Source organism: Oncorhynchus gorbuscha, linkage group LG18, assembly GCF_021184085.1.
Source record: "Oncorhynchus gorbuscha isolate QuinsamMale2020 ecotype Even-year linkage group LG18, OgorEven_v1.0, whole genome shotgun sequence".
NCBI classification, from domain to species: domain Eukaryota; kingdom Metazoa; phylum Chordata; class Actinopteri; order Salmoniformes; family Salmonidae; genus Oncorhynchus; species Oncorhynchus gorbuscha.
Window position 1 is genome coordinate 4133538 of NC_060190.1, and position 21184 is coordinate 4154721.

At 46.7% G+C, this 21184-nt stretch overlaps 2 protein-coding genes across 4 annotated transcripts in view; one reads left to right on the top strand and one right to left on the bottom strand.

The window, feature by feature from the left end:
- Nucleotides 1–2026: 2026 nt before the first annotated feature.
- npb (neuropeptide B) lies at nt 2027–3698 on the top strand. Its single transcript, XM_046310563.1, has 2 exons — nt 2027–2461; nt 3115–3698. The coding sequence occupies exons 1-2, from the start codon at nt 2192–2194 to the stop codon at nt 3241–3243; spliced, it is 399 nt and encodes a 132-aa protein (XP_046166519.1). The 5' UTR covers nt 2027–2191; the 3' UTR covers nt 3244–3698.
- A 1677-nt stretch (nt 3699–5375) lies between these two features.
- gnav1 (guanine nucleotide binding protein (G protein) alpha v1) overlaps nt 5376–21184 on the bottom strand; it is a 58616-nt gene continuing 42807 nt past the window's right edge. Inside the window, exons 6-10 of one of the 3 annotated variants that reach the window (XR_006833103.1) lie at nt 15119–15248; nt 14906–14977; nt 7990–8077; nt 6669–7480; nt 5376–6628 (exon numbers count right to left, since the gene is read on the bottom strand). Coding sequence is in view for 1 of the 3 variants with exons in the window: in XM_046310491.1 (XP_046166447.1) it covers nt 7290–7480; nt 7990–8077; nt 14906–14977; nt 15119–15248 (481 nt within the window). In the remaining 2 variants the exon portion in view is untranslated. Of the gene's footprint in view, nt 7481–7989; nt 8078–14905; nt 14978–15118; nt 15249–21184 lie in introns of all 3 variants that reach the window. The other 2 variants (XR_006833104.1, XM_046310491.1) reach the window with 2 other exon arrangements.

Below are 21184 nucleotides of genomic sequence, written 5' to 3' on the forward strand. Positions count from 1 at the left end.
GTACGTGTGGCCATTAAAGGGGTACTTGTGGATTTTGTGCCAGCCACAACTGTCTTTATTTTAATGTGAGTTATAACCCTTGAGTTATGACTATAGGGCCAGGAGTTTTGACCAGAAACCACCTCGAGACCTGAACAGGAAGAACTATGGGTTGTGATTAAGACAATCGATGGCTGAAAAACAAAACAAACGTTCTATAGCTTCAGTGCAAATGTTCTGGACTTCAGACAATGTATGTTTTGTACGATGTCAGTTTGACAACATCTAGATGTCGTTGGGATTTGATGTATTTTGTCAAATAAAGTATTTTTTTGCTTCTCCTGTTTGTTGTTTATTTCATCATAATGTCATCTGTATTTACGTTCTTAAAAGCTGGTTATATGAACTAGTTGGAGCATCACGGTTTAAAGTCTCTTTCTCTTTGGTATCAAACTTATATTTGGGGATGGGATGAACGGAAATGTTCTGTTTTATTGACAGACCTTTTCATTCCAAGCTTGTGTTAATTATTTCTGATAATGAAAACGCATGTGTGATAGGCTACGTAGACGTAACAGTGCACTGAAAACATATTTTATAGCCCAGGAAAATCTAGGATTGTTTCTAGGCTATATTATATCAGCCTGTTGCATGTGGACCACACAAGTCGGCTACCATCAGATCCGGCTGAATCACAAGAACCACAGACGATTTGATTCACAGATTCGTTTTAAATCAGACTACTCAGTTCCATTCGCGTTATTTGGTCAGATTATTGATGATCTGTTCTCCGATATTGGAGATGGCCTTTGATCAGCACTTTTAAATTAACCTAGATTTTTTTAAATAATGGAGCCTATGCGTAATTATTATATTCCCATTTGGTCATGTATGGACGACAAGGTGGTATTGTATTAGGATCCCCATTAGCGGTTGCGATAGCATCAGCTACTCTTCCTGGGGTCCACACAAACCATGACATAATACAGAACAGTAATAGACAAGGACAAAACTACATCCATTTTTTTAAATGGCACATGTAGCCTACATATCAATACATACTGTACACCCAAACTCTCAAATAGGGGAGAGGCGTTGCTTTGTCTGTTTTTTGAAACCAGGTTTGCTGTTCATTTAAGCAATAAGAGATGGGAGTTCCCTTCAATAATGACTATATAATACTGTACGCTTTCTTGAATTTGTTCTGGATTTGGGGACTGTAAAACAAAAGACCCCTGGTGACATGTCTAGTGGGTTAAGTGTGTGTGTAAATTGAGCCCTCTGATTACAATGAAGAGCAAGACGTGCCGCTCCGTTCTGGGCCAGCTGCAGCTTGACCACACGACTGGGCAATAATCAAGAGAAGACTAAACTAGAGCCTACACTTACTTTTTGGAGTGAGGTGTCATAAAAGCAGACGAGTCTTTATTACGGACAGACCTCTCCCCATCTTTACAACCGTTGAATATGTATGTTTTGACCATGACATTTTAGACTCTAAGGTAACACCAAGTCATTTAGTCTCAACTTGTTCAGCAGCCACACCATTCACTGGTTATATAGGCTGTTATCTAAAAATGGGGGTCTTATTTACACTGTTGTGGAGGTACGGGGTTCTACAGGAGGATAAACTAACAAGCTAACTGAAAACGTGTGCTTTTTATGATAGCATATAATTTACGAGCACTTGAACACATTTCCTAATCCATTCAGTGGGCTGTCTCTCTCTCCTATCCCTATCTCCCATTTCTGTAAAGTTAAAGCATCTGAAGCTGGACCATTTATGACGAAATTCCAGTCATATGCCAATAAAAACGTAATTTACTTTCTAGTTTTCAAGGAACAGATGAGGATCGGTGTGATGTCACTATGTCAACCTCCCCAAACACAGGGGTAAAGAGAAAACGCATAAATCCGGATTGGATTGTTCATCTGCGTGCGTAAAGATGAATCATTCAATCTTTCTGATCCAATTGACAGGTCACGATCGTGCCGCGCGCCTATATAAACCGTCACAACATTCGAGAACACCCAACCAACGGAAGAACCCGCCAACAAGAACGTCAGTTGATATTGGTAACCTAGGCTACAGCTCACCAGAGAAGAAGACAAGAACAGAAGAACCAAAAACATCCCGACGACAACCGAACCGAACCAACCGAACCGAACCGAACCAACATTCCATCCAGCTGCGTAAAAAAGGCGTCACGAGATGGAGAGGTCTGTTAGATTCGCCGTGGTGTGCGTCGGTATCTCCATGCTTATCTCGTGCCACCCTATCGAGGCGTGGTACAAGCAGTCCACCGGACCGAGCTACCACTCGGTCGGCCGAGCCTCGGGTCTGCTGTCCGGGATCCGGAGGTCCCCGTACATCCGGAGGTCTGAGTCAGAAGAAACGGTGATGGACAGCGGGGAGAACACCGGCACCGAGAACAACTTGGTGACTGACGGTAACCGACAGACCCCCGTGCTCAAAAACATGGTAAGTGTGATTTGGGAGGTAAAATCGTTGAAGTCTAAGGTAGATGGTACCCAAAGAGAGGCCCTATTAGTTCGATATGTGGTCAAATACAGTACATTTCTTCTGAGATTCTACCTGCACGCAAATTAATGAAGTGAATTGATTACCATTATTACAATGGCAAAATTTGCCATTGTATTTTTGGGGGACAAGTGCCGTAGTCACATTTAAAAGTTTAAACATATTTTAAAAGTGAGATTATATAAATTGGAATCGACTCGGAAGTAGCGCGCCAGACATCAGACCACTGCGTAAAAGGCGCTGTCCTTTAGCACCAAAGAGACGCGCAACTTGCCTACTGTCAGATAAATTAAACCGTTTAAGCAGTCTTTATACCCGATAAAATACATTGTAGACTATAGGCTAGACCTACTTGAATAATAGCCTATAAATAGTAACCTGAATGTGACAAAAACTGAACTAAAACCAACCTTTGACAAGACAAAATGTCTCAGTTGCCGGGCTATATTTCAATGTGACAATAAGTACAAATTATTTTCATTTCTTGAAAATTTGTATCTATTTCTATTTTTCTACATTTCCCCCAAACAAGTCTACTTTAATGTGCCACAATTAATGACTGAACATCATTTAACTCGCCGTTTCTCTCCAAGGCTATCTGTGTGACAGACATCTCTCCCAACCTGAAGAGCTGCGAGCTGCTGCGGGACGGGACGAGTACGTTCCAGTGCAAGGCTGACGTGTTCCTCTCCCTGGACTCGCTGGACTGCCTGGCCGCGTGAGACCAACAAATCTCCCGCCGGCGCCAACAACAACAGTTGACTTTCCGCGAGGTAGACGGGCTAGAACGCAGGCCGCGTGCGAGAAAAAGGACCGGTGATCGATGATGACATTGAATGTTTTCTCATCATTTATTTATATATATAAAAAAAAACGGATGTGAATCATGTTTGTTTAATACTAGCGGTGTAAAACAAAACAAAAAAAAGACAAGACAAAACGAAAAACCCAAAGTGCAATGTGTGTGAGAGAAAGTTGTTACTAGGCGACAAAGCTCTCTTTTGTCCCCCCCCCACTCCCCGATATTCCTATGCCGACCCTCACCCAGACCCTCCCTTGTAGGTTACCTGCGTTGCCTAATCTAGCCTATTATTACATGTTCATAAATCGTTGCCTGCTGAGCAGAACCTGTCCAAGTACTTTTATTTATTTTATTAAAATGAACAAATATTGCTAATTTGATTGGTGTACATTTGTATTTATGCTTGACTGATAGTAGCCTAGGCTACATATTCATTGTGGAAACAAATGAAGATGTTCTTTTGTGCAGTAGGACCTCGCCTATTTCGAAGCCTCAGCAACACAAATCACTTATATTTAAGTATTTTCATCCAGACAATGGTTTTCACTGAAACACATTTTTCTGCAGTCAGTTGCACTACATAGCCTATTCTAAACTGGGTAGTTAGAGCCCTGAATGTTGATTGGCTGAAAGCCATGGTATAACAGACCATATACCATGAGTATGACAAAAAGTACTGTTCTAATTACGTTGGTAACAAAGTTTTTAACAGCAGTAAGGCACCTCAGGGGTTTGTGGTATATAGCCAATATACCACGGCTAAGGGCTGTATCAAGGCACTCCGCAGTGTGTCGTGCTTAAGAACAGCCCTTAGCCGTGGTATATTGCATATATACCAAACCGCCCTCAGGCCTTATTACTTAAATCTGCTTTGTTTACTTCCTAAAAACGACGACACGGCCAGTAAACAAACGACTACGAAACATTCAAATAATTATTTCATCGGCATAGCCAATTAATCTGAAGACACCAAGGTCAAGTTATTTCACAAGATCGACTGAATTATAATCCAATTCTGTGTCCAAATCTCAACCCAAAAACTCAAGATTAAAATGTTATTAGATGACAGAAGCATATAAAACAGAATTTAAATACTACAAGGCCTCTACTAAAAAGGTACTTTTTACCCCCCCAAGCCCCCCATAAACGGGCACAATTAGGAATGATTCTTATAAATACATAATGGCAAGATTTTATTTCTCAAATGCTTAGACAATAGTTTGACAGCAATAGTCTTCCAACAGATACTTGTCTGTTGAGCAACTTAGACAAAAATACACAAATGAATGACAGAATAAAACATGTAAATTAAGAAAAAAGAGGAGAGAGAGAGAAAGGAAGAGGCATTTGAGAGAGGGAGAGAGAGAGAGCGAGAGAGGGAGGAAGAGGTGTTAGAGAGAGGGAGAGGAAGAGGTGTTTGAGAGAGAGAGAGAGAGAGAGAGAGAGGAAGAGGTGTTAGAGAGGGAGAGAGAGAGAGAAAGGAAGAGGTGTTTGAGAGAGGGAAAGAGAGAGAGAAAGGAAGAGGTGTTAGAGAGAGAGAAAGAGAGAGAAAGGAAGAGGTGTTAGAGAGAGAGAGAGAGAGAGAGAAAGGAAGAGGTGTTAGAGAGGGAGAGAGAGAGGAAGAGGTGTTCGAGAGGGAGAGAGAGAGAGGAAGGAAGAGGTGTTAGAGAGAGAGAGAAAGGAAGAGGTGTTAGAGAGGAGAGAGAGAGAGAGAGAGAGAGAGAGAGAGAGAGAGAGAGAGAGAGAGAGAGGAAGAGGTGTTTGAGAGGGAGAGAGAGAGAGGAAGAGGTGTTAGAGAGGGAGAGAGAGAGAGAGAAAGGAAGAGGTGTTTGAGAGAGGGAGAGAGCGAGAGGAAGAGGTGTTTGAGAGGGAGAGAGAGAGAGGAAGAGGTGTTTGAGAGAGGGAGAGAGAGAGAGAAAGAAAGAGGTGTTTGAGAGAGGGAGAGAGGGAGAGAGCGAGAGAGGAAGAGGTGTTTGAGAGGGAGAGAGAGAGAGGAAGAGGTGTTAGAGAGGGAGAGAGAGAGAAAGGAAGAGGTGTTTGAGAGAGGGAGAGAGCGAGAGAGGAAGAGGTATTTGAGAGGGAGAGAGCGAGAGGAAGTGGTGTTTGAGAGAGGGAGAGAGAGAGAGAAAGAAAGAGGTGTTTGAGAGAGGGAGAGAGCGAGAGAGGGAGGAAAGGAGAACAGGACACAAGAGTGATGAGATTTACTGCAGTTAAATAAAGCCAGTTGTTTTCTGTGATCTCTGTCCCATTAAGGAGTGATAGGCATTGATGGATGGCAGGTAAATGCCCGTAATCAGTATGGATGAGTGAACCCCTTAACACACACACAGTCAGTATGGATGAGTGAACCCCTTAACACACACACAGTCAGTATGGATGAGTGACCCATAACTCCACACCTCCACACCAGTACCACACTGCCCGCGCATCTAATGGACAAACGGTAAATCCGCCTGCCTGCCCACACACACACACTAAGACATGCACTAAGCTGAGTGAGCATTTAGCCGGAGCAACCGAGCAACCAAAGCTGAGAGGAAGCCTATCATTACCATCTACAGGGTCCCTCCAATGAGCTCTGGTATGAATAAGAAATATAACAAGTATGTTAAGAATTAAAATGTTGATGTTGTATTATTCATATTCTGATTAGGGTTGCTTAACAACAACAATAACACAAATAAATATGTACCATAGTCCATGACTGTTCCCAAAAACAAGGAGAGGGAAGTGAAATGTTCTCCAATAGACCTCCTCGTTCCGGGAAGAGAAATGTTCTCCAATAGACCTCCTCCCCGTTCCGGGAAGATAAATGTTCTCCAATAGACCTCCTCCTCGTTCCGGGAAGTGAAATGTTCTCCAATAGACCTCCTCCTCGTTCCGGGAAGAGAAATGTTCTCCAATAGACCTCCTCGTTCCGGGAAGAGAAATGTTCTCCAATAGACCTCCTCCTCGTTCCGGGAAGAGAAATGTTCTCCAATAGACCTCCTCCTCGTTCCGGGAAGAGAAATGTTCTCCAATAGACCTCCTCCTCGTTCCGGGAAGAGAAATGTTCTCCAATAGACCTCCTCCTCGTTCCGGGAAGTGAAATGTTCTCCAATAGACCTCCTCCTGGTTCCGGGAAGAGAAATGTTCTCCAATAGACCTCCTCCTCGTTCCGGGAAGAGAAATGTTCTCCAATAGACCTCCTCCTCGTTCTAGGAAGTGAAATGTTCTCCAATAGACCTCCTCCTCGTTCCGGGAAGAGAAATGTTCTCCAATAGACCTCCTCCCCGTTCCGGGAAGAGAAATGTTCTCCAATAGACCTCCTCCTCGTTCTGGGAAGTGAAATGTTCTCCAATAGACCTCCTCCTTGTTCCGGGAAGTCATGTAAACAATTCCAGAGGAAGTGAACCGAGGGTCTTTCATTATGAAGTCGATTTAAACACGCTTTTCTTCCGGAACCAGAAAACGGAGTAGGGTGACGGAGCCCCTAGTCACTGATCTTGGGTCGGTTTTCCATTATCCCCACTAACGGTTAAAGTGGAACTCAGCAGTTGAAACAATAACAAAGCATCCTCCCCGTTTTGGTAAACAGCTGAGGGACGGGGCTGGAGAATTGTAACCTCTCTCAAATGCATAGCTAGAGCTATGGATGCAAAGACTGTCAATCCATGATATCAACATTATAGTTTTAACCATGTTGAGGCTATTTGTTCACATTTACGTTGTTTACAAATGGAGTAAATCAAGCTTATATTTTGAATTAAGCTCACGAGCCATTTATAAGTTCCATTCTTCAAGAATCAATGGGCCAGTTGCTAAGTCCAAAAATGGACGTAGCAACGGCTGATTGACCCTTTAAGGTTATGATTTGGTGAGGGGAAGCTGAGTCTAGCTCTGTACCGAGGGAAACTTCACCCCAGAGTCCAGAAGCCAACCAGCGCCATCGGAACTGTTAGAACTCATAGGAACTCTTAGAACCAATCATAGCAGAGAGACGGCCTCTAGGTTCTCTTTGATGATGGTGTCCATGACGACCTGGAAGACAATCTGTACGTTGGAGGTGTCCGTTGCCGTGGTGAAGTGGTGGTAGATGAGTTTGCTGGGCGTGGCGTTGAGAGACACAAACATTCCGGCAATGTATCGGGCCGCAGCGTCCACGTCACAGTCTGCACCTGAGGAGGGAGAGGGAGGGAGAGAGAGGGAAGAGGGGGAGAGAGAGAGGGAAAGAGAGGGAGAGAGGAGGGAGGGAGAGAGAGAGAGAAGAGGGAGGGAGAGAGAGAGGGAAGAGGGGGAGAGAGAGAGGGAGAGAGAGAGAAAGAGAAGAGGGAGGGAGAGAGAGGGAGAGAGAGAGGGAGAGAGAGAGGGAAGAGGGGGAGAGAGAGAGGGAGAGAGAGAGTGAAGAGGGGGAGAGAGAGAGGGAAGAGGGGGAGAGAGAGAGGGTGTCAGGCAATACCGTTTTCAGAGTTAGTTTCATATCTTGATAAGATGTTGTATTATCACGATGGCTTCCTCCAATCTCAAGCCTGTATATTGTTATTTTATCAATGACAAAGAAGGCCATTTCATGTCAAACACCAATGGATTGCAATAGCATTATCAGTCTGGTCACATATGTTTTACCTATTGCGTGTGGTGCACGTGTCGTGTGTGTGTGTATTAGGGTGTGGTCAGCGTGACTGACCTTTGAACTGAGGCACATACAGCCGCAGATGCCGCCCCGAATGTAAAATCTTCTCTTGAAAAAGATCGATCTTGTTCATAAATAAGATCTGCAATAAATAAACAAATACATTAATAAATAAAAAATATCCGACATCCCTGGTCGGCAATTATACACAAATAAATAAAGTGGTAAACAAACATACAGACGAACAATAGGGAGGGTGTTCAATCAACGTTCAAACAACGTTCAATCAACGTTCAAACAACGTTCAATCAATGTTCAATCAATGTTCAATCAATATTCAATCAACGTTCAAACAACGTTCAATCAACGTTCAAACAATGTTCAATCAATATTCAAATCAATATTCAAACAAGAATAATATTGTGATTACTGGTGTCAAACCATTTACTGTAAATACAACTTCCATGTGATACAGATATAACTGCAGACTTATACTACTCATCAATCAACCATAAAACAGATATAACTGCAGACTTATACTACTCATCAATCAACCGTAAATGCCAGTTGATGAATGGTCAAATCTGTACATGTGATTGGGAGAGCGATCACTGGCCAATTCAGATCAATTACCTAGTGAAGCCTTGGCTACAGGAGGATTGATTGAGCTCCGCTGTCGCAAGTATTATGGTGTGAGTCAACACACTGTCCCTGACTGACTGTCCCTTTCACAGTACACAACACTCTGACTCAGTGGCTTGCATCCCAAATGGCACCCTATTCCCTATATAGTGCACTACGTTGTTTACCAGGGCCCATATGAAGGGACATAAAGGGAACCGGGTGACATCTGGGACGCATCTTAGTTCACTGTAGTGGTTCACTAGTGGACCAATTAAAAGTCTATGAGGACTTCTCATTCCACCTGGCTTTGGTTCATTTGGTTAAAAGAACAACAACTAGCTAGATAATAATGGATGAACTGATTTGAATGAAGAGAATAATGAGTGTGTGTGTGTGTGTGTGTGTGTGTGTGTGTGTGTGTGTGTGTGTGTGTGTGTGTGTGTGTGTGTGTGTGTGTGTGTGTGTGTGTGTGTGTGTGTGTGTGTGTGTGTGTGTGTGTGTGTGTGTGTGTGTGTGTGTGTGTGTGTGTGAATGTGGTGTGTAATTAACACAGTGGAACAGTGGGTAGAGGGTTATAGGTCAGCAGACTCACAGACACGCCCTGATAGATTAATTACTCGGTCTCACACACGTACGCATGCACACACCACCACACCAAGTGGGCCTGAAAAACACACTAAAAGAGGTCCCGTTAAACAAGCTCGTTACACCCTCTTTCATTTGATGAGGGCGGGGTGTGTGTTGGGGGTGTGTGTTGGGGGTGTGTGTTGGGGTGTGTGTGTTGGGGGTGTGTGTGTGTGTTGGGGGTGTGTGTTGGGGTGTGTGTGTTGGGTGTGTGTGTTGGGTGTGTGTGTTGGTGTGTGTGTGTTGGGTGTGTGTGTTGGGGTGTGTGTGTTGGGGTGTGTGTGTTGGGGTGTGTGTGTGTTGGGGTGTGTGTGTTGGGGGTGTGTGTTGGGGGTGTGTGTTGGGGGGTGTGTGTTGGGGGTGTGTGTGGGTGTGTGTGTGTGTGTTGGGGTGTGTGTTGGGGTGTGTGTTGGGGTGTGTGTTGGGGTGTGTGTGTTGGGTGTGTGTGTTGTTGGGGGGTGTGTGTTGGGGTGTGTGTGTTGGGTGTGTGTGTGTTGGGGGTGTGTGTTGGGGGTGTGTGTTGGGGGTGTGTGTTGGGGGTGTGTGTTGGGGGTGTGTGTTGGGTGTGTGTGTTGGGTGTGTGTGTTGGGGTGTGTGTGTTGGGGTGTGTGTGGGGGGTGTGTGTTGGGGGTGTGTGTGTTGGGGGTGTGTGTTGGGGGGTGTGTGTTGGGGTGTGTGTGGGGGTGTGTGTTGGGGTGTGTGTGTTGGGGTGTGTGTGTTGGGGGTGTGTGTTGGGGGTGTGTGTTGGGGGTGTGTGTTGGGGGGTGTGTGTTGGGGTGTGTGTGTTGGGTGTGTGTGTTGGGGTGTGTGTTGGGGTGTGTGTTGGGGGTGTGTGTTGGGTGTGTGTGTTGGGGGGTGTGTGTTGGGTGTGTGTGTTGGGGTGTGTGTGGGGGTGTGTGTTGGGGTGTGTGTGTTGGGGGTGTGTGTTGGGGTGTGTGTGTTGGGGTGTGTGTGTTGGGGTGTGTGTGTTGGGGTGTGTGTGTTGGGGTGTGTGTGTTGGGGTGTGTGTGTTGTGTGTTGGGGTGTGTGTGTTGGGGTGTGTGTGTTGGGGTGTGTGTGTTGGGGTGTGTGTGTTGGGGTGTGTGTGTTGGGGTGTGTGTGTTGGGGTGTGTGTGTTGGGGTGTGTGTGTTGGGGGTGTGTGTTGGGGGGTGTGTGTTGGGGGTGTGTTGGGGGGTGTGTGTTGGGGGTGTGTGTTGGGGGTGTGTGTTGGGGGTGTGTGTTGGGGGTGTGTGTTGGGGTGTGTTGTGTTGTGGGTGTGTGTGTTGGGGTGTGTGTGTTGGGGTGTGTGTTGGTGTGTGTGTGTTGGGGGTGTGTGTTGGGTGTGTGTGTTGGGGGGTGTGTGTTGGGGTGTGTGTGTTGGGGTGTGTGTGTTGGGGGTGTGTGTTGGGGTGTGTGTGTTGTGGTGTGTGTGTGTTGGGGGGTGTGTGTTGGGGTGTGTGTGTTGGGGTGTGTGTGTTGGGGTGTGTGTGTTGGGGTGTGTGTGTTGGGGGTGTGTGTTGGGGTGTGTTGGGGTGTGTGTGTTGGGGGGTGTGTGTGTGTTGGGGTGTGTGTTGTTGTGTTGGGGGTGTGTGTTGGGGGTGTGTGTTGGGGTGTGTGTTGGGGTGTGTGTGTTGGGTGTGTGTGTTGGGGTGTGTGTTGGGGTGTGTGTGTTGGGGGTGTGTGTTGGGGTGTGTGTGTTGGGGTGTGTGTGTTGGGGTGTGTGTGTTGGGTGTGTGTGTTGGGGGTGTGTGTGTTGGGGGGTGTGTGTTGGGTGTGTGTGTTGGGGTGTGTGTGTTGGGGTGTGTGTGTTGGGGTGTGTGTGTTGGGGTGTGTGTGTTGGGGTGTGTGTGTTGGGGGGTGTGTGTTGGTGTGTGTGGGGTGTGTGTTGGGGGTGTGTGTTGGTGTGTGTGTTGGTGTGTGTGTGTTGTGTGTGTTGGGGGTGTGTGTTGGGGTGTGTGTTGGGGGGTGTGTGTTGGGGTGTGTGTGTTGGGGTGTGTGTGTTGGTGTGTGTGTGTTGGTGTGTGTGTGTTGGGGGTGTGTGTTGGGGGTGTGTGTTGGGGTGTGTGTGTTGGGGTGTGTGTGTTGGGGTGTGTGTTGGTGGTGTGTGTTGGGGTGTGTGTGTTGGGGTGTGTGTGTTGGGGTGTGTGTGTTGGGGGTGTGTGTTGGGGGTGTGTGTTGGGTGTGTGTGTTGGGGTGTGTGTGTTGGGGGTGTGTGTTGGGGGTGTGTGTTGGGTGTGTGTGTTGGGGGGTGTGTGTTGGGGGTGTGTGTGTTGGGGGTGTGTGTGTGTGGGGGTGTGTGTTGGGGTGTGTGTGTTGGGGTGTGTGTGTTGGGGGGTGTGTGTTGGGGTGTGTGTGTTGGGGGGTGTGTGTTGGTGTGTGTGTGTTGGTGTGTGTGTTGGTGGTGTGTGTGTGTTGGTGTGTGTGTGTGTGGGCTGGAAGCAGAATGCACCTAAATTACTGTTCGCTGTTTAATTACGACTGACAAGGGACCTATTAGAACAAAGGCTGTGGTCGGTCGTGTGTGTGTGTGTGTATGTGTATGTGTATGTGTATGTGTATGTGTGTGTGTGTGTGTGTAGGTGTGTGTGTGTGTGTGTGTGTGTGTGTGTGTGTGTGTGTGTGTGTGTGTGTGTGTGTGTGTGTGTGTGTGTGTGTGTGTGTGTGTGTGTGTGTGTGTGTGTGTGTGTGTGTGTGTGTGTGTGTGTGTGTGTGTGTGTGTGTGTGTGTGTGTGTGTGTGTGTGTGTGTGTGTGTGTGTGTGTGTAGGTGTGTGTGTGTGTGTGTGTGTGTGTGTGTGTGTGTGTGTGTGTGTGTGTGTGTGTGTGTGTGTGTGTGTGTGTGTGTGTGTGTGTGTGTGTAGGTGTGTAGGTGTGTAGGTGTGTAGGTGTGTATGTGTGTAGTGTGTGTAGGTGTGTGTGTGTGTGTGTGTGTGTGTGTGTGTGTGTGTGTGTGTGTGTGTGTGTGTGTGTGTGTGTGTGTGTGTGTGTGTGTGTGTGTGTGTGTGTGTGTGTGTGTGTGTGTGTGTGTGTGTGTGTGTGTGTGTGTGTGTGTGTGTGTGTGTGTGTGTGTGTGTGTGTGTGTGTGTGTGTGTGTGTATGTGTATGTGTGTAGGTGTGTGGTAACAAAGACATTGCAGAGGCATGTCCACTCAGAAGCCACGAGTGACATAAATGACAAGTGAGAAAGAGAGAGAACGAGATGGACAAAGACTTCCTCCATGTTTGCTTCACTCATCCGTTCCCACTCTGTCCTCCCCATGGACTCTCTATGCGCAACAGTGAGTGTGTAGTGTGTGTAGTGTGTGTAGCGTGTGTGTGTGTGTGTAGCATCTTCTCCATCCTGTCCATTAGCAAAAGGACAACGAGAGGACAACCATGTCAACCAAACCCTGTTTAGACTTGGCCAAGTAGCTGTAACTATCAATGGAAGAGTTTCTATACGGATGGGACTTTTCTAGACATAATAAAAATAAAATCAATAATGGCAAAATCTGTGCACTACAACATTTGAAAAGATAAATAAATGAACATGCATGCTAGGCTAGTTTGGCACATTTTTCTTCTCGCCCAGCCTGCTGGTTACATGATCTCTTACCAAACACCATTATGTCAGACTTTTGACGTCGTTGACGGTCCATCTGTTCTCTCTCATTGACTCCTGTGTATTCTAATTCCAGCGTGTACTAGGTTGTTTACAAGCGGGGGGAAAAATTGCTTTTCATTTGAATTGGGCTTTAGACTAGGGCCTTACCCCTGAGGTTCCCCGTTATAGAGACTGTCTGTTACCACTGAGGTCCAACAGTATAGAGACTGTCTGTTACCACTGAGGTCCTACAGTATAGAGACTGTCTGTTACCACTGAGGTCCTACAGTATAGAGACTGTCTGTTCCCACTGAGGTCCTACAGTATAGAGACTGTCTGTTCCCACTGAGGTCCTACAGTATAGAGACTGTCTGTTCCCACTGAGGTCCTACATTATAGACTGTCTGTTCCCACTGAGGTCCTACAGTATAGAGACTGTCTGTTCCCACTGAGGTCATACAGTATAGAGACTGTCTGTTACCACTGAGGTCCTACGGTATAGAGACTATCTGTTACCACTGAGGTCCTACAGTATAGAGACCGTCTGTTACCACTGAGGTCCTACAGTATCTAGACTCTCTCTTACCATTGAGGTCCTACAGTATATAGACGGTCTCTTACCATTGAGGTCCTAGGGTATCTAGACTGTCTCTTACCATTGAGGTCCTACAGTATATAGACTGTCTCTTACCATTGAGGTCCTAGGGTATCTAGACTGTCTCTTACCACTGAGGTCCTACAGTATATAGACTGTCTCTTACAACTGAGGTCCTACAGTATCTAGACTCTCTCTTACCATTGAGGTCCTAGGGTATCTAGACTGTCTCTTACCACTGAGGTCCTACAGTATCTAGACTCTCTCTTACCATTGAGGTCCTAGGGTATCTAGACTGTCTCTTACCACTGAGGTCCTACAGTATCTAGACTCTCTCTTACCATTGAGGTCCTACAGTATATAGACTGTCTGTTACCACTGAGGTCCTACGGTATAGAGACTATCTGTTACCACTGAGGTCCTACAGTATAGAGACCGTCTGTTACCACTGAGGTCCTACAGTATCTAGACTCTCTCTTACCATTGAGGTCCTACAGTATATAGACGGTCTCTTACCATTGAGGTCCTAGGGTATCTAGACTCTCTCTTACCATTGAGGTCCTACAGTATATAGACTGTCTCTTACCATTGAGGTCCTAGGGTATCTAGACTGTCTCTTACCATTGAGGTCCTAGGGTATCTAGACTGTCTCTTACCACTGAGGTCCTACAGTATCTAGACTCTCTCTTACCATTGAGGTCCTAGGGTATCTAGACTGTCTCTTACCACTGAGGTCCTACAGTATATAGACTGTCTCTTACCATTGAGGTCCTACAGTATATAGACTGTCTCTTACCACTGAGGTCCTACAGTATATAGACTGTCTCTTACCACTGAGGTCCTACAGTATCTAGACTCTCTCTTACCATTGAGGTCCTACAGTATATAGACTGTCTCTTACCACTGAGGTCCTACAGTATATAGACTGTCTCTTACCACTGAGGTCCTACAGTATATAGACTGTCTCTTACCACTGAGGTCCTACAGTATCTAGACTCTCTCTTACCATTGAGGTCCTACAGTATATAGACTGTCTCTTACCACTGAGGTCCTACAGTATCTAGACTCTCTCTTACCATTGAGGTCCTACAGTATATAGACTGTCTCTTACCACTGAGGTCCTACAGTATATAGACTGTCTCTTACCACTGAGGTCCTACAGTATCTAGACTCTCTCTTACCATTGAGGTCCTACAGTATATAGACTGTCTCTTACCATTGAGGTCCTAGGGTATCTAGACTGTCTCTTACCATTGAGGTCCTACAGTATATAGACTGTCTCTTACCATTGAGGTCCTAGGGTATCTAGACTGTCTCTTACCACTGAGGTCCTACAGTATATAGACTGTCTCTTACCACTGAGGTCCTACAGTATCTAGACTCTCTCTTACCATTGAGGTCCTAGGGTATCTAGACTGTCTCTTACCACTGAGGTCCTACAGTATATAGACTGTCTCTTACCACTGAGGTCCTACAGTATCTAGACTCTCTCTTACCATTGAGGTCCTAGGGTATCTAGACTGTCTCTTACCACTGAGGTCCTACAGTATATAGACTGTCTCTTACCATTGAGGTACTCTTGAAGAAGATGTTGTTGCAGATGGAAGAGAAGAGTTTCAGACTCTCCTGTAGGCGGTTCTGAAAGAGGGGAATTCATTAGATGTAACATCAGTAAAACAGGCGTCTGTCACGTCAGTCCATGTGTAGTAATATTGTAACCGTGTTCATCAGGGAAAAGACAGGTAAAGATGTCGGGGTAACAATAGAGAGGTGTCTCACCATACATGGGTCCTCTACTAGAGTCATGTCGTATCCACTGAGAGAAACAACAAATACCACGGCCCGGACGTCCTCGAAACAACCAATCCACTTCCTCCTCTCTGTCCTCTGACCCCCCACATCATACATCCTGGAGAGGGGGAAGGGGGAGAGAATTATTTTGTATAAATATATCTTTTTTTAATGAGCGAGTGAGAAATCTGTACATTAGATGGAACACATCAGACTCATTGATTATGTGGAGTAGAGAACTTGGGCAGCCAGCGAGACAGGTTATTAGTGTGCTCGTGGTTTGGCCAATGTGTTTAGAGTGTTTTAGATCCATGTGATAATGACAGTTAGCCGTCAGCAGGAGGTTCACAGCATAGGTTCAAATAGGACACCTGCTACTATTTAGATTGTGTGTGTGTGTGTTTATCAATTAGCTAAAAGACAATTAGCAAGTTAATTAATTTACTCAGATTGAGGGAACCGTCTGTTGGGTCCTTCAGGAACACCTGGGTCCTCCGTGAAGCCCCTCGAGGTCCACACAGAGCTTGCGTCCCAATTGGCACACTATTCCCGATTCAGAGCAGTCTTTTTGATCAGGGCCCACGGGGCTCTGGTTGAAGTAGTGCACTACATGGGGAATAGAGTGTCATTTGGGACACGACCAGAGGGCTTAGAATAAGCCATAGATGATGGAAACCTCTGTCGTATTTTAGCGTAAGCCAACGTCATTAAAACAAAAAGGGATCTCATTTGGGATTTAGTGATGCCAGTCTCTTTTCTCCTCCCCTCCTAAAAGGTCCGGGGGCGAACGGTTGAACACCGTCACACTCAACTGCAATGAATACGTTTTTTTTAAATCACTTTTTACTCGCAATAAACCATAACAATTATTAATTCGCAATTAACTTGATATGCTACAGTCCATGTTGAGTATTGGTGAGTTTGTCTCTGCTCTCAGAAGATTCTACACTAAAACCCAAACAACTTGGAGGTCTGGTGCTGGCTAATGTGGTGTGAAATCAGCTGATAATCAGATAAATTGACACGTTGTACCAAAATGAACAAATGGCGCATTAGATGATGCATTCAGAGTACAATTTACAAAATGTCACACACTAAAACGTTTTGTTTTTCACATACTATTTATTTGGGGGTATTATTCATACACAACCTTGTCTAGCAGCTTGCTCCATCTGTTCAGCTAGTGTTATCACTGTGTTCGGTGTGTGTGTAGTATATCATATCATCCAGCCACATCTATAACGTCTGTTCAGCTAGTGTTATCACTGTGTTCGGTGTGTGTGTAGTATATCATATCATCCGGCCACATCTATAACGTCTGTTCAGCTAGTGTTATCACTGTGTTCGGTGTGTGTGTAGTATATCATATCATCTGGACATTGGTCTGTAGCTAATTGGACTTAATAGTTTATTTCTCTTGATGTGTTTTGAGGGTTTTATCTGAAGTAAATAAGGCAATAGACAGAGACAGTGAGATGCAATCTCATCCTAAATGACACCCCTAATTCCTATATAGTGCACTACGTTTGACCAGAGGCAATCGGACCCCGTGAATGGAATGCCAATCGGGCCCCGTGTATGGAATGCCAATAGGGCCCCGTGTATGGAATGCCAATCGGGCCCCGTGTATGGAATGCCAATCGGGCCCCGTGTATGGAATGCCAATAGGGCCCCGTGTATGGAATGCCAATAGGGCCCCGTGTATGGAATGCCAATCGGGCCCCGTGTATGTAATGCCAATTTAAAAAAAAAACGAATTTCAACCACATCTCAAAATCACAAAATGAACTAATGATGCAAGCCCCACCCTCCTTTCTCTTTCCCCTAGCCCCACCCTCCTTTCTCTTTCCCCCAGCCCCACCCTCCTTTCTCTTTCCCCCAGCCCCACCCTCCTTTCTCTTTCCCCTAGCCCCACCCTCCTTTCTCTTTCCCCTAGCCCCACCCTCCTTTCTCTTTCCCCTAGCCCCACCCTCCTTTCTCTTTCCCCTAGCCCCACCCTCCTTTCTCTTTCCCCTAGCCCCACCCTCCTTTCTCTTTCCCCTAGCCCCACCCTCCTTTCTCTTTCCCCTAGCCCCACCCTCCTTTCTCTTTCCCCTAGCCCCACCCTTTTTCTTTTCTCTTTCCCCTCCCCCAGCCCCACCCTCCTTTCTCTTTCCCCTAGCCCCACCCTCCTTTCTCTTTCCCCTAGCCCCACCCTCCTTTCTCTTTCCCCTAGCCCCACCCTCCTTTCTCTTTCCCCTAGCCCCACCCTCCTTTCTCTTTCCCCTAGCCCCACCCCTTTCTCTTTTCTTTTCTCCTCCCCCAGCCCCACCCTTTCTCTTTCCCCCAGCCCCACCCTTTCTCTTTTCTCTTTCCCCCAGCCCCACCCTCTTTTCTTTTCCCCCAGCCCCACCCTCTTTTCTTTCCCCCAGCCCCACCCTCTTTTCTCTTTCCCCCAGCCCCACCCTCTTTTCTCTTTCCCCCAGCCCCACCCTCTTTTCTCTTTCCCCCAGCCCCACCCTCTTTCCCCTCCCCCGCCACTCTCTTTTCTCTTTCCCCTCCCCCAGCCCCACCCTCTTTTCTCTTTTCCCTCCCCCAGCCCCACCCTCTTCTCTTTCCCAGCCCCACCCTCTTCCCTCCCCAGCCCCACCCTCTTCCCCTCCCCCAGCCCCAAACTCTTTTCTCTTTTCCCTCCCCCACCCTCTTCCCCTCGCCCAGCCCCACCCTCTTCCCCTCCCCCAGCCCCACCCTCTTCTCTTTCCCCTCCCCCAGCCCCACCCTCTTCCCCTCCCCCAGCCCCACACTCTTCCCCTCCCCAGCCCCACACTCTTCCCCTCCCCCAGCCCCACACTCTTCCCCTCCCCCAGCCCCACACTCTTCCCCTCCCCCAGCCCCACCCTCTTCCCCTCCCCCAGCCCCACCCTCTTCTCCTCCCCCAGCCCCACTTAACTTGTAAATTCCTTGGCCATTCATCAGTGTCGGTTAATTATCTGATGCTCTGATGAAGACAAGGTGAAATGGAGAGAGGCCGCGTCCCCATAGCACCCTATTCCCTATATAGTACACTACTTTTCACCAAAGCCCTATGGGACCTGAATAGGGTGCCACTTGGGATGGTGTCTCATCTCTCTAGAGGCGGAATGAGGGGGTCACAGGTCAATGGTAAGCAGGCTGTGTGTGTGTATGCACTAAACTGTCCCGTGACATCTGGGCGGCGAGGGCTGGTAGACGGAGGAGACGATGTGATTGGAGGATTAAACAAGTGTTCCATTCGTTCTTTCATTACATAGTTAATTAGGGGTTAGCTAACGAACTGCGACCTACGTTGACCTTGACTGTGTGTGTGTGTGTGTGTGTGTGTGTGTGTGTGTGTGTGTGTGTGTGTGTGTGTGTGTGTGTGTGTGTGTGTGTGTGTGTGTGTGTGTGTGTGTGTGTGTGTGTGTGTGTGTGTGTGTGTGTGTGTGTGTGTGTGTGAGGTTCAGGAATACATCTCTCCATCCCCATCTTTCTCTGGGTCCCTCACCACATACTTTAGAGAGAATGAAAGAGAGAATAGAGAAGGACAGATATTATAGTGAAGCCTCCCTCTCCTCCTTTTACCTGATCAGGTATTACAGCTCCGCCCACAACGCAAACACACTGTCAACAACTATGAGTCATAAAAAGCCTGTGTCTTTTCGAAAGAGAGGCAGACAATGGGTGACAACGAAGGCCTTACACACCCATTCATCCACTGGTCCTTTTAGTGCTCTACCATTTAACCTACCCCCGCAGTGCCTCCGCAGTGCCTCCGCAGTGCCTCCGCAGTGGCTGTGGGATTTAGCAGTAGTCAACGTGACAGAAAAACAACAAAAGCAAAGCGTGAGGAGTAGAGGAGGAGAGAGACCAGAAAGGAGGAAAACGAGAAAGATCAAGAGAGAGACCAAACAGAAACCACTTCCTGTCAGCCAGCAATATTTCAAAAGACTTTTATTTGACATCTAGATGACGCACACACACCTATGGGGCTGAAACGTAGACTACTACAGGGGCCGTATGTATCGAGACATCTACAGACTGTTGAACATTTCAAAGCACAACACACACTATATAAAGATCAGGATGAGCCTCTGCCCAGAGACGTGGTGCAACATCCCTGGCCCAATGTTGACGTTTCAATTATTCAAATAATTAACATTTGGCGTGATTCATAATTTAGTTTGTTTGAAAACATAAATTGAAGTGAAATTGGGTGTGAAATACACACATGAAAAGTCTCATCTCATAAATGTTACGAGATATTCCAGAGAACTGTCATATGTTTTTTCTGCCATCCTCTCCTCTCCTCTCCTCTCCTCTCCTCTCCTCTCCTCTCCTCTCTCCTCTCCTCTCCTCTCCTCTCCTCTCCTCTCCCTCCCCCCCCTCCTCCTCCCCTCCCCCTCTCCTCTCCTCTCCTCTCCTCTCCTCTCCTCTCCTCTCCTCTCCTCTCTCTCTCCTCTCCTCTCCCCTCCCCTCCCCTCCCCTCCCCTCCCCTCCCCCCCTCCCCTCCCTCCTCCTCTCCTCTCCTCTCCTCTCCTCTCCCTCCCCTCCCCTCCCCTCCCCTCCCCTCTCCTCTCCTCTCCTCTCCTCTCCTCCCTCCCCTCCCCTCTCCCCTCCTCTCTCTCTCCTCTCTCAGTAAGTGTGTATAACAGATACCTCCACTTCAGTATCCATCTTGTTTAGACAAAGGTGAAATGGACAAAAAAAATCATTTTCTTTGGAGAGATTTGACCTTTTCCTCGTCTGTCCGTCCGTGTTGTGTTGTGCTGAGGGTTATTGTCTTTGAGGAGATTGAAAACGGGGGACTCAGTCCCCGTACCCCCATCCACAGAGATTTACGACTAGAGTGGGGTGCGTGTGTGTGTGGGTGTGAGAGAGTGTGTGTGTGTGTTATATGTGATGGGTAATTTTTGTCAATAAAAGCATCTATAGTGCAGTTTGATTGACAGCTTTCAATTTCATGTGTCCATGACCCTACATGCTGATTGTATGTGCGTGTGTGTGGTGTGGTGTTGATTCAGGTAAACCAAATCAACTATTGTATTGCTCCTAGACAGAGGCCATCACACAGATATTCTGCCAATTTGTGAAACACACACACACACACACACACACACACACACACACACACACACACACACACACACACACACACACACACACACACACACACACACACACACACACACACACACACACACACACACACACACACAGAGGTAAAAGGGTCTGTGTCATATTGACATGCAGTTCCCACAACGCAGTGTGACAATGTTTAGATGCAAAACAAAGGCCCCTTATGAAAAGTCTCTCGCCACAGCCCAGGTAATATGGTTTATCATTTTAAATACAGAGGTAATATCGTTACGTTTTCATAATTCATATGAAATGCAGAGGTAATATTGTTAGTTATTATAATTCATAGGAAGTGAATTTTACAGAGCAGGTGTAGGAGACTGGAGTGTGGGTTACATCCCAAATGACACCCTTTTCCCTATAGGGTACACTACTCTGGTCTAAAGTAGTGTATTATTTAGAGAATAGAGTCCCACTTGGGATACAGATTGTGTTTGGAACAGTTGTTTAGAGAGAGAGAGAGGAGCCTCATTGGAACAGTTGTTTAGAGAGAGAGAGGAGCTCCATTGGAACAGTTGTTTAGAGAGTGAGGAGCTCCATTGGAACAGTTGTTTAGAGAGAGAGGAGCTCCATTGGAACAGTTGTTTAGAGAGAGAGAGAGAGGAGCTCCATTGGAACAGTTGTTTAGAGAGAGAGAGAGAGAGAGAAGCCTCATTGGAACAGTTGTTTAGAGAGAGAGAGGAGCTCCATTGGAACAGTTGTTTAGAGAGAGAGGAGCTCCATTGGAACAGTTGTTTACAGAGAGAGAGAGGAGCTCCATTGGAACAGTTGTTTAGAGAGAGAGAGAGAGGAGCTCCATTGGAACAGTTGTTTAGAGAGAGAGAGAGGAGCTCCATTGGAACAGTTGTTTAGAGAGAGAAAGAGGAGCTCCATTGGAACAGTTGTTTAGAGAGAGAGAGAGGAGCTCCATTGGAACAGTTG

Bases quoted from the DNA above. Each gene is read 5' to 3' on its own strand.
- npb (XM_046310563.1), top strand. From the start codon at position 2,192: ATGGAGAGGTCTGTTAGATTCGCCGTGGTGTGCGTCGGTATCTCCATG. The intron at 2,462-3,114 runs GTAAGTGTGATT...TTTCTCTCCAAG, and splicing joins CCCCCGTGCTCAAAAACATG to GCTATCTGTGTGACAGACAT.